This window comes from Micromesistius poutassou (genome assembly GCF_964030765.1).
Source record: "Micromesistius poutassou genome assembly, chromosome: 3".
Lineage (NCBI taxonomy): Eukaryota > Metazoa > Chordata > Actinopteri > Gadiformes > Gadidae > Micromesistius > Micromesistius poutassou.
This window is the reverse complement of record NC_140273.1, coordinates 22,839,584-22,853,224: the sequence shown is the minus strand read 5'-3', so window position 1 is coordinate 22,853,224 and position 13,641 is coordinate 22,839,584. Positions and strand designations below refer to the sequence as shown.

The window sequence follows — 13,641 nt, the reverse complement described above, 5'->3', positions numbered from 1 at the left end:
GTCAGTTCTATCTGACTTTGGACTGGAACATGTGGTTGATATCAGGCCCTTCTCTGCAGAATTAATTTCTTCAGATGTAGATTGTTCCCTTGTTCAGAACTGGTTAGCAGAGTTAAGACCATCTTCCCCAGAATCAGTAACATCTGTTGATCTAAGTTGTGTCTGTTCTGACAATACCTATGTGCCACTTGAGTGTCAACTTTGTGACTATTACTTGCGATTCTTTGAAGGGAGACCCTCATCATCTCAGTCCATGGCATCTGAGCCAGAAATATTTGCCTCTTGCATTGAAGAGTTGTTTGATGAGATCCGACCAGATTCACCTGCCTCTTTTACATTTAATTTCCAAGATCAAGAAATAGATGTTCCATTTTCAAATATCAGACATGCCGTATCGACAAAACCTTTGACCTATGCAGATGTTGTGAGGTGTCATTTGAAAATGAAATCAGAGGATTTCCTTGAAGAGGAAATCTGTGATGCTAGATCACCTTCAACTGAAATATATTCATCAGACAATGAGGATACACAGGAATTCCTTGGCAATTGGGTCAATGAGTTGAGACCTCACTCCCCTGAATCTATTGCTTCTCATGATGAGTTTATGTTCCTTTCTCCTGACTCACCTGTTCCCCAATTCATGCCCCAGTACTGTGAGTATGTTGTTGAGTACTCAGCAAATAGATCAAGTTCTCCGGTATCAGCAGCCTCAGATATTGAATGTAATGATTTTTGTCTTGAATATCTGTTTGAGGAGATAAGGCCTGATTCTCCAACGTCAGTTCTATCTAACTTTGAACTGGAACATGTGGTTGATATCAGGCCCTTCGCTGCAGAATTAATTTCTTCAGATGTAGATTGTTCCCTTGTTCAGAACTGGTTAGCAGAGTTAAGACCATCTTCCCCAGAATCAGTAACATCTGTTGATCTAAGTTGTGTCTGTTCTGACAATACCTTTGTGCCACTTGAGCGTCAACATTGTGACTATTACTTGCGATTCTTTGACGGGAGACCCTCATCATCTCAGTCCATGGCATCTGAGCCAGAATTATTTGGCTTCTGTATTGAAGAGTTGTTTGATGAGATCCGACCAGATTCACCTGACTCTTTTACATTTAATTTCAAAGATCAACAAATAGATGTTCCATTATCAAATATCAGACTTGCTGTATCCACAAAAACTTTGACCTATGCAGATGTTGTGAGGTGTCATTTGAAAACAAAATCAGAGGATTTCCTTGAAGAGGAAATCTGTGATGCTAGAGCAGCTTCAACTGAAATATATTCATCAGACAATGAGGATACACAGGAACTGGAACATCGTACAAATCAAACCAACTCCAACTGTAATCATCAAAGAGACACACTTGATTATCCTAATGAGCCTGATCCTAATGTTTCTTTAGAAAAAAGTTCTGTACACATAGTTTTAGACATATGTGATACAATTCCATTGACTCCTCAATATCATTTATTTTACAATACAGTCCCTTGCAAATTGATGTGCCATAAGTATGATCCTGTATACAAAGCAGGACATCTAAATACACCCCACTTGTGCAAACAGAAATTGAAGAGTAAAAACAAAGAAGGTCATGCTTGTGGTTACAATTTCCCTCCATCGTCTACGGATTTGACTGAATTGATATCGGATCAGTCTTTATCCTTTGAGGGATCATTTTCAAAACAAAGCAATGAGCATGTGTTTGATTTCAACAAGGATTCTCATTTGCTTATATCTGGTTCAGCTGACCTTAAAGAGCCTCTCGACTTTAGAACAGAGCCAAACTCACTACACCCATATGTATTCGAACACAATCATGAACCATGTCAACAACACATGCCGAAAGAAAACAGGATACCATGGGATGTGAATCAATCAGAGCATGCAGACATCGAACAATGTAGCACTGCATTAAAAAAGGTAGAGTCCTCAGGGGGAATGGAGAATAGATTTGAAATTCAATCTCCGTCCGGTGGGCCTTCATTATCAGAGGATGAGTACACACAATCTTTCCTGGAGTACTGGCTGTCTGAAATAAAACCACCGTCCTCTGAAGGTACTGCAACTGTGCTAGATAGTTCAGTTAAACCTGTGGCTACTGAGCCCTTTTCAAATAGAAGTCTACCAAACTTGTCTACCAACAAACTTGCCTTTCATCCCGTATCCAATAGGTTCATAGCACATGTAAATGATTCTCTTTATAAAGGAAAATGTCCGAGTCATAAAAGTGGAGACTTTGAAAACACCTTGCATAAACCATCTGACATGATGTAATACAGCAGCGCAACAGTATGACTTGGGAATCACAGCCATCAAAGAAAAACCCTGTCATTTTAAATCTCCCTCTTAAAGGTGAGCCCAATTCAATGTCAGAATATTTGCTTCAAATTTATAGTAGACAAACAACTAAATACTGTTCATCATTACTAGTGTTCCCTCAATAGGGTTGCCAACTCTCCCAGATTGATTGTAAGGCTCCATGAATCAGACCCAGTCTCCAGAGCAGACCCAAAATTAAATTCAGAATTTCTCTTTTTAATAAATGTTTCAGAAATAGACAATCCTATACACCTGAGCTGTATGTGCAGAATATCACAGCCCAGATTAGTCCTCTATCATGTTTTCTTTCCATTGTAAGGGCTTGTGCCAGTGTACCTCTTGGTACAAACAGATGTATTTTTTGTATGTACAGACTATGTGGGATATATATGTAATTATTAATTATTGTTAAAATAGTGTCAGGACAGGAAAATGTGTTTAACAAATTCAGTATGTGTTGGAATATGTTCACTTCACATAAGCAACTTGTTTTCTGAATTGCCGAGAAATGTTGAGAATTTTCTTGTGAGAAAAGCTTTTTGGGCCATAATAGAATACATCTGAACAGCTGAACCTTGAAATATCAACTTGGTTCCATGAATTACTAGGATTAGACTTTCACATGAACAACACAGGTCCCTTTTTTTACAATGAGTATAATAAGATTATCTTCACTTTTACCAATATTATAATACTTTTGTTTGAATAGGCCCTTCTATTTTGACATTTCATTCTCCATCCATATTTTCATGCTTAATTATACTTTCTATCAGTTCATTATTTTGGTTGTAAACTATGTTAAAAAAAACAATATGTATTTTGAATATGTACAGTATATTTAAGCCTGAAACCAGTCCAAATTAGATAAATACTTTATCAAAAACATTTCACCCATTTGCCGACCCTTGCAGGAGTCTCTTACTCCAATTTAAGATTGAACCCATAGCTACCCTCTCAAACTGAAATAGTACATTTTGCAAGATGCTCCACTGTCAGGCCAAAGATTAGAATAGATGAGGGGACTTCACGTAGCACCATCAGTTGAGTCATCTGCCATCTGAACTAGAGCTGGATGTCCCTCATATGGATGGAGGCGGTAGGCTATTACTAACCTCAAGGGAATCAGGGAAAAGAGAAGAAAACAAGTGTCAATTCCCTTGTCATGCATAAAGGGACAGCAAGTCTATGAATGTCAGAGACTAAACATCTCCAAGGTTGTTCTTTTGCAAGAAATTGAAAGATGAAGAGAGCAAACGTTCATTGCCGGTAAGACAGTGCTCACTTGGCAAATAATACTTTTCTAAAGTAACAGTGATGATGTGTACATTTGACTGGCCATTTGACTCAAGCTTCCACTAATTCTAGTTCTAGTAGGTGGGCATGTCTATATTGGAGCAGTCCCATGAAGAACTAAAACCCTGAGACATTGTCATAACACCATAATAATATAGTGTCGACCTGCACTAAGCCTGAGTAGTATTCGCTGGTTGGTTGGTGTGCTTCTTAAAAGGTTAAACAAATGTAAAGTTGTACTACTATTGTGCCATTTCATCATGTTCATCATTTCATATCATGTTTTATTTAATTTTTATACTCAAAATGATATATTTCCTTTAGCTAATTAGTGTAAAAATATATAAATAATGATTGTGTGTGTCTCATTACCTTGGCTGTGGGTGTGAGGGCTTAACATTAACACACAGGCTGCTGTTGCTTTTATGGAATATAATAGCACTTGACACAACATAAAAGCAATACTATTATACATCAATTAAGGTGCATGCTGTATACATTATTTCATTGTCATTTCATATTTGTTTATTTTGTTTCCATTCCACTCCATCATCTCTTACAGGTTCCCATAGGGTCATCATTAATGAGAGATCAGGCGCAATCATCAGAACATTACAGTTTTTTAGAGGAAAGCCAACTCTCGGCAACTGAGATGCCATTATTGACACATGAGATACTCAAATCCCTTTCCACTGAAAGTCAACCTGCTGCACCCGAGGTACACGATCCTACTACAACAAGTACAATCGAACCCGCTGTGGATTTAGCAAGTGATACCAACTCGCCCCGGGAGTGGGAGGACAAACAACCGTCAAGCCTTGAACAGAGCTACGAGTTCAGCACAGCTGAGGTAACCCCAGCGGTCCCAGAACTTCTCAGCCATACGCCTGAACAGAGTGCTAGTGGCCACAATGAGGACGGTGAATCAGGCACGTCAACAGAACAAACCACTCCACCAGAGTCCAGCTCGCCTCAGCTTGACCAGCTGCTGTCCGACTTGGAATTGAAACTGAAATTAAGACCTGAGAATCTTGACGCAGGAAATTCCATATCCAGCGACGAAAGTCCTGAAGCTGACCAACCGTATGTTGAGTTGGATGATATTTCCCCGGGAGATGAATTCCCTGAAGAAAAACGCAGAAACAGTGAAGGCAGTATGTTATCTGACTTAGACCAGGAGGAAGATCAATCAACCCCACAACACTCCGTACATGATGGTGTTCCAAGTGAGGCTGGAAGGGGAGTCTCTAGAATCACCCCTGATCTAATTCTAATCTCCCCAGAAACAAATGGAGTGACAGTGGAAGAGGTTCATTATCCTAACTTGGAGCAAAACGATTCCATAAAAACTGAAGACGTTTTGGCATCGTCTCCTATAGAAGGCCAATCAGAAGGGGTGTTTCCATCAACCCTGTGTGATGTTAGTGCTGCCGGGCTTGTACCCTTAGTTGCGTCTCTAGATGATGCAGAAACGTCTGAGGAGTGTGAAACTGATCTGCCTGCTATTAATGAAGAAGACGAAGAAGAAATATCAGAGATTGACGGGGAAATAGAAGCATTGTGTGAATCCACTCTGCCGCCGAATCACTGTTATGTTAGTGCTGCAGAATCCCAACGTGAACGCGACCAAGTGCCCCACACGTCGGACATCGGGTCCCCTGTCATGACAGAAACTGGGGATCTCTCCTCTCAGTCTCCCACTGCTTTGACTTTACAAACGCCTGAACCTGGAACAGCTCACAGACACTTTCACTTTGACGAACTGACTCCGTACCCCTGCTCAGGCCCACCGCTGTCCTCAATCCAGGACAAGAGCCGTCTCCCTACATCTGAGTCTCCCACTGAGGTTGGGGCGGAGGAGGCAGCCTCGGCCCCCAACGACGACGTCAGCCCCCCGTCTGTGCACGAAGAGACGAACGACGCCGAACCTCCGACCTATGCAGACGTCATGCACGGAGTCCTCCTCCACGCCGCGAAACACGAGAGCTCGGATCCAGAGGCTTTCTTTGACTGTCAGCAGGCCTCCTCCGAGTCCTCAGAGGCTGAGGCCGGTGATGCTAGGAGGGAGAGTAGGTCACAGAGGAGACGGCCCGGTGAACGTTCTAACTGGCAAAGAAGTGAAAAACCAAACGTTAGATTTAACGACTCGGCGATTCAAATCCATGAGCCGAGAGTCCTGTCGTCTTCTGGGAGTGACGGTTACGAAGACGCGCCGTATGTGAACGAGTCCTCTGACGACGTTTATGTGCAGAGTGAAGAAGTGGTGCACTCTCACGATTCAAACAACGAGGATTCTGTATTCTATGAAGCTTCACAAAAACGTGCCGCTAGGGGAGGGCCAGAGTCTGTCGAAGAAGATACACCTCTGGCAAGGGTAAGATGCAATTTGGAAAATCCTGCTAACCCGCAAAATCCCAATGAGCTTCGCTGTGCAAAATACCCGCTCCAAGGAATGGCTGCTTCAGTGTTCCTCTCAGGTCATGAGTGCAACCCTTAACGTCTTTAGCCCTGTTCTTTTTGCTTTGTTGGTTAACTCGTAGGCCTACTAAACTCTTGCATGGTGTTTTATCTAAATATTTTTTTCGGACATACACCAACAAATGTTTGTTTCCCGAGTTTTTACAGGTCTCTTGTATATCAGGGATGGTATTTACAATAGATATATGGGGCCAGATTGTATTGTTGGACAGTAACTGTGTGTTCACACCGCACTTCGCCCCGCGACACGTTTCAATGTTAAGTGAACGTGGAGACACGAATCGGGCGAATTTTTTTTTCGCCTATTCGCGCGACAAGATTTGATTGACAGCGCGAAATTTTTCCACGTGAACGGCGAGCGCGTTCACGTGGATTCGCGCCGCGAATAATTCGCCCCCGAAAATAAAGTTAAAATATTTCAACTTCTTCGCGGCATTCGCGTTGAAACAGCCAATCAGCGTTCACTCCCTGTGGGTAACGTGGGTGAAGTAACGTAAAACAGCCAATCAGCGTTCACTCCCTGGGTGACGTCACGTAACAGCCAATCAGTTCACTCCCTGGGTGAAGTAACGTAAAACAGCCAATCACCGTTCAACCGTTCAGTGAACCGCAGCTTGGAGGAGAAAGTGATTGTTGCCGTTTGCGACTCCCGCTCTATATCTACATATAATATATAAATATCTATATCATATAATATATACGATATATATAATATCACGGCACAAAGCGGTGTGCGCCTCCGGATTATATTATTAACCCATAAACGACGGGCTCTCCCTCTTCCACAACAGGTACAGACACACATCTCGGCCATGGTTGATGAGAATGAATTGGCATGAATGACCGTTGTCAGGCAAAAAAAAAATGCACACAAAAATGCACAGCGACAGATTATGATTTGTCGCGCGGCAACATTCGCCTATTCGCGCGAATAGGCGAAATGGGACAAAGTGCGGTGTGAACACACAGTTAGAGGACAGATTATTAATTTAAACATTTGCATGGTTTGCTTTATAAAACTGGGCTGTTTTTTTTTTTTTAATGTAATTTAATCTATGTTCTCTATAAACATATTGTTGGTAAACAATTCACAAACCATAACGAATCTGTGTTGCCTGGCTAGGAGATCGCTGATGAACTTGGAACAATGTCAGAAACTTCCGATGACGAATATCTGACCACAAGAATAGTGCGAAGAGTTGTTATGAAGGTATCAGTTTGAGCATGGGCGGATGTGGTTTGCAGTGAAAGAGCCTATAAAGTACATGAACTGTTACATCTACCCATCAATGTGAATTTCCTTTAACAAGATTTTTTGTGGTTACGGCTTCAAACATTATTTCTGCAGGACGGTTGGTTGTATTAGGGTACGGTCATGTGCCATGCTAAGAAAGTAGTTTCTAAGGACTTACTCATGTGTGTGGATCTGTTTTGACTAACTCTTTTTGTTCCGTGTAAAGGATTGTTGCCTCTATGAGTTGTCCAGCTATAGAAGAATGTGAAGCAGAGACTTTGCTTTGTACAACATTCAAGTAACTGACTTACTTCTACATTTTTAGGCTGATGAAATACCGGGTCTCCATCAATCTGTAACAGAAGAGAAGTACACCGATGAGAATGGACACGTTGTGACCAAAAGGGTAATCCTCATTTAAAACACTAGTCCATCTAATATCGCACCACCAAGACGGCGGAAATGCAGTCCGAGCGTTAAAGACTTGTCAGCGTTGTCAATTTGTGCTCAACGTGTGACCGATCCACGGCCTGATCAATCAATATCGCCCCGCTCCCAGGTGACACGCAAGGTCATCCGTAAGTGTGTTTCCTCTGACGGTATGGAGTGTGAGGAGCCGTCGGCGGCGGGGGGGGGGCCCCAGGGCCCCCGCGGCATGGCGCCGGGAGACGGCTCCTCCAAGGGCCCGAGGAGGACCCTTATCAAGAGCGAAGGGGACCAGACCGAGGTGAGTCCTCGTCTCTGGGGTGTACGTGTGTGTGTGTGTGTGTGTGTGTGTGTGTGTGTGTGTGTGTGTGTGTGTGTGTGTGTGTGTGTGTGTGCGCAGACGCAGATTAACGCAAAGGCTACGTCTGCCCATGTCTGCAAGGGGCCCTGGATTGGCCAGACTAGTTTCAATTTTTTCTTAAAATAAAAACGTTGACCCCTATTGGCCCATAACAAGAAACATTTAAAAATGAAGCAGCTGATTGGGTCGATTTCCGGGTCATGTGGCCAGTTCTTAAAGTCAATTGTGTTGGCCAGCATAGCAGCAAAATGTCAAAAAAGAGGAAAGCGCAAAGTGTTTCCATTTGTTCATACAGCACTCGATGTAGCGCACTTTTTAAAAATTGCCGCTAGTTGAAGATAGACGGAGATCCACAATGGCCCCAAACAGACTGAATCACCCATCTCTGATCTGTCCGTTGAAAGCGATATTCTGTGCAAATTGGATTTTACCAGCCTCATTAAGGAGTTCTCTGTCAGAAAAACTTCTAAAGAGTAAGAATATGTATTTATGATTGTGCTGCTGTGGCATTATTGCTGTTATTGTGTCCTGCTACTGTGTTTATTGTATTTGTATGGCTTTGTTTTATTTTGCACAGCGGTTGGATTTGTGTCTCTGTAAGGATGTTGTGATTTTGTCCTCAGTGAAACAGGGTGTTGTGTACTGTGTGAGCCGCGCGCTTTACCGTACATACACCCGCCTGCGTGCGGGCACATTTCAGTGCCGTACATGACATACTGCTGCTGCTACTGTAGGCCTCCCTCTTGGGTTAGAAAGCTAAAAGTTGTTTCCAGCTTGCAGATGCCCTGTGAATGCCCCTTTAGCTCGCTCTGTCGGTCGGTCGGTTGGTCCACAGACATACGTGGTCGCGGCAGCTACAGCGAATTCGCACTTGTTTCTGTGTCATTGCTGATTTGGTAGAGGCTGTCCCAATGGGTGTGTATGTATGCCAGTGTGTGCAGAGTATGTGCTCGTGGGCCATGTAATATTCCTATAATATAACGCTTTTACACGTGCCACTAAATTACGCTTTTTTTTATTTCAGGTAAGTTATTTTGCGTGATCAGTAAGAGGGCCTCACACAAATAGTAGCCTAGGGGCCAATGACCACCTTAATCCGCCACTGTGTGTGTGTGTGTGTGTGTGTGTGTGTGTGTGTGTGTGTGTGTGTGTGTGTGTGTGTGTGTGTGTGTGTGTGAAATGAACGGAAATGAATGGTAACAACTTTGTATCAGAAAAGGAAATCTACTGCATGGTTCTCATAGAAAAAATGTATAAGTATGCACAACACCAATACTACTGTGATGACTAACACCATGGCTCTGGACCTCCAGGTGAGCCTCTCTGAGCTGGAGGCGGCGGTGGCGGGGGACTGTCAGGGCAGTCGGGGGAGGACCACAGCGGTGGAGGGCCAGCGGACCGTGGACCTGGCCTCCGCTCAGCATGACTTCAGACAGGTGTGTGACGTTATCTACCAGCCCCCTCGTTGTGTTGTCACATATGCCGCTTTTCCACCGCCAGTACCAGCTCGACTCGACTCGCCACGCCTTTTTTGCGTTTCCATTGGCAAAAAAAGTACCTGGTACCTAGTACCGGGTACTTTTTTTTAGTACTACCTCCGTCGAGGTTCCAAGCGAGAGGAGTAGGTACTTTTGTGTGACGTAAACAGGCTGCTGGTAACTGATTGGCCAGCGGCTGTCAATGGGAATAATCACTCAAAGTTAAGTTGTGTCCGGCGTGGTTGGAGTCCACGGACCCGCTCCCGACACTGATCAGCGTTTCACCGTGTGTGTCGCTCCTTTCCCGGGGCTAGAGTTAGGCTGTGCGTGGTTGTGTGTGTCCGGCGTGGCTGGAGTCCACGGACCGGCTCCGGAGGATCAGCGTTTCGCTGTTTCGTTTCAGTGTCGTTCCTTTCCTAGGGCTCGAGTTTCGCCTCCATCAACGTTACCGTATGACAACAATAGACGCGCAGTCATTGCGCTTTTTATTTTATTTTATTTCCCATCATAACCTTTCCCGGGAATCAGGAAATAGTCTTGATCAGATTCAGATTTCCCGGGAATCGCGTCTCCCGTGATTAAAACTTAATGACGACCCGCCCATGGTGGAGAGGTTCTTTTCTACGACCCGCCCACATTGAAGAGGTACTTTTTTAGATGGAAACGCGCCTGGAACCGAGTCGAGGCGAGGCGAGTTGAGTCGAGTCGAGCTGATACTGTCGGTGGAAAAGCGGCAATAGTGTTGCACTAGAGACATGTGAACCCGATGGCTTGTCTCCGGCTGATTACCTGGCGCTACTTTGATCAGCGTTCCCCTTTTAGAAAAGAGATTAAAGGAATAATTAACCCAAACAATATAAAACCAGCCAAAATATTCTACAATGTTTTGGAAAAATATTGTACAATATATTTGGATTTGGTATTTTTATTGCGCCACGGCTGGAGAAAAGGTTAAATGCAGTGTTGCAGCGACAGTGAGGATCACGTTCACAGCGTATGAGGTCGTGAAATAGCGTGTAACGTTGTTTTTCCGAGATATAATTTCTGGATTTTAAGAACAAAGGCTTGTATACCTATTTAGGAAATGTAATGAATGGGCAACGCTTAAACTGGTTTAGAGTTTTACTGGATTGCTTTATATTTACTAGCGGTCAAAATGACCCCCTTCATGTTAATTATTCAAATAGCTTCATACTCTTCTTGATACATATAGCATCAAAAATGTTCATTTGTTTATCATTGTATTTCACTGGCTGATAGAGCACTCAGACGCTGCTCACCCTACACTAGGATTTTTTCACACATACACAAACAAAAAGTTTACACCCATAATTGATAGAAATGTACTTTCAGAGTGAATTGTTCCTTAAATACAGTCATATATAAATGTATGATTTAAAAAAAAATGTTTTTAACATGTTACCAATTTGAGACGCAACGCAAATTGTCCTGTACAATATGTTTGAAATCAATCAATCTTCTGGATTGGCAGATTTCACCGATGATTTCCTTCATTTGCTCCCACAGGCCCTGGGATACGTACGGGCTTTAAACAAAGTAGAGACTCCTGATGTGATAGGAAGGGAGATTGTCAGAGATGATGGGACTATGCTCCAGAGGTTTGTGTGGGCTTGTGCACATGCACGTGTGATGTGTTTATATGACTATTTTATGAAAATCTTTTCCTAACAAAGTGGTTACAGGGTGTACAGAAATGTAATCTAACCTCCTGTGTGGATCCCAACTGAACTTAGATATACTTGAATTAACATACTTATAGAAAGCACAATATCCCTGGACTCGTACTAACAAACGTTCCTCTAATGATGTGTGGTGTGTGATCCCCCAAACCGATGAGTACGCTAATAAGCAAAAGCATCCCCGGTTCTACGCCCTAGCGCCAGCCGGCCCTCCCTGACGCTCTCTTCCTGTGCCCCCCCCCCCCCGGTGTGCGTCCCAGGGTTCATAGAGAGCGCCCCCAGAGGCGGACCGGGGTGAGGGCGGCCGGCCGCGGGAAAAGGCTCTTCCCCGCACGGGCGGAGGAGTCCAGCAGAAGACCCCAACCCCGCAGCCTCCAGCTGCAGCTCCATCAGCTCCACCACCGCCTCCACAGCGAAGGGGTCGGGGACGGCGACGAATCGGACGACGAAGCGGAGGACGACAGAGAGGACGAAGAGGAGAAGAGGAAGATGTAAAACCCCCTCCCCCACCTTTTGTTTTCTCACCAGTCCTCTGCATGGGCCTCATGCGTTGCCACCTACCACAGTCTTCCTCCATGATGTTTCCTTCACCGGTCGGGATGTTTTCCCCTCCTCGTCGTGTAACTCGACGTGGTTGCTCTTCTCTATCAAACTAAAGTGTATTTTTTTGGTATTACTTTATTTTTGTGGCCAAAGAATGCCTGATTTGTTTTTGATGTCATGGTCATTTGTCCTGGATGTAGTTATATATATTTTTTTTTTTTCTGTGGTAGAATAATGCAAAACAAAGCAAAACTAGATTAGATATTGACAACAGCTATCTCACAAAGCTCTGACAGAGACACGGACACACTCTGGTTCGTATGTGCTTGGACTTGGACCGTATACCACTGCACTGCCTCTCACCAAGCCACACGTTTATTATCATTTATCACATGGATCTATATTCCAACCACCGTATACCTAAGAGTATCGCCACGTTTGTCTATAGGGGGTCAAGATGTCACCAAAACAAATATAACTTTATTGACATTGAAATTCGTATGTACTGCTGCCGTGTTTTGTGTATGCTATGTGATATTTGTCTCTGAAAGGTATATATATATATTCTAGAAATTACCAACATCTGTAGCCTATGGAATATTAATCACTCATGTAAAGTAGAGCAGGCATGACTAATCAAAATCTGACACTATGCTAACTTGCTATCGGCTGCTTCCTGAATCTAGTTGTGTTATTTTGCCTCAATTGCTTCAAAGGTGTGTCTCTCTGTATCTCATTCCTCTCTGTTCTATGTGTGTCTCATTGTCTTGTTTTTTTATCAGCTGTGTCCAGTTTTGTCTTCATCATATGAGCAGTGTGTATGCTTCTGGGTGAGCTTTTGTGCGCTAAAATGTGTTTGCGCGCACACAAGTTGTGATTGAGTCGGACGCGGTCGATCGACAGCCGCGTCGAAGAGAATATTTTCTGAAAGATTGTAAGCAGCTCTTCTGGAGATGTCCTATTTTAGCATTCTTTTTTTAACTCGGGTTAAGCGTGAAAGGGGATTCATTTAAATCTTTATTTTTATGGAGATGTATTGTTTCCCTTAAATAGGTATTAGTTAAAATGATTGTTAAGTTGAGTTAAATTGTAGGTTGGTAGTTTCTATTATTATTTGTGAGTATAGGTACTTTATTTCAAATGGTCAGTAGACATGTCGTCAGTTATTTTTTAGTGGTAATTTGGCCCAGATTGTGTGGTACCAGGTTTTTGTGTTTTGTATTCGCTTGCTTGTGAGTGGATTGGTTTTTATTAATTTATCTTTTTCCAGCCAAAAAAATAGAAGAAACGCTAATTAGACACCACTTTATTGCACTCCTGACTGTCAGAAAGGTATAGACGTTGATGGCCATGGAACAGAAGACAGAGTTGCAATGTTAAGCTTATAACCGGACACAGCATGAGGACACACCAACATGTGCGTGTGATGGGGCTGGTGGAAACCTTATCTCTTGTATCAGTCACAGCTTGGAGCCTCGCTACTGAACCTATAGTCAACCTGTAATGTACTTTCCCTGTTTTCCTTTGAGTGCGGTGTAGAATAGTAGATGCAAAATGCTGACCTAGTGGGCATTCACTGTGACAGATTTTCTTTTTGAGGAATCAGAATTAAGTTTCTGTGGTGATGATAGTTCTATACATATATTATGGGACACATATATAATGAATATATATATATATATATATTAATATATATTATATATATATATATATTATAAATATATTATGGGGGCATGTGTTTATCAAACTTGTAAAAGACCAATGTAAACTGGCTGCAGTGTGTCTATGGCTAATCATGGCTGAGA

At 43.0% G+C, this 13,641-nt stretch overlaps 1 protein-coding gene across 1 annotated transcript; it reads left to right on the top strand.

Moving 5' to 3' along the window:
• The first annotated feature begins 2,296 nt into the window (after nt 1–2,296).
• LOC311341180 (uncharacterized protein) lies at nt 2,297–13,641 on the top strand. The gene is made up of 8 exons (XM_084466066.1): nt 2,297–3,589; nt 4,179–5,990; nt 7,218–7,304; nt 7,654–7,734; nt 7,888–8,055; nt 9,429–9,551; nt 11,121–11,212; nt 11,554–13,641. Exons 2-8 carry the CDS (start codon nt 4,200–4,202, stop codon nt 11,786–11,788), a joined length of 2,577 nt encoding a protein of 858 aa, XP_084322192.1. The 5' UTR covers nt 2,297–3,589; nt 4,179–4,199; the 3' UTR covers nt 11,789–13,641.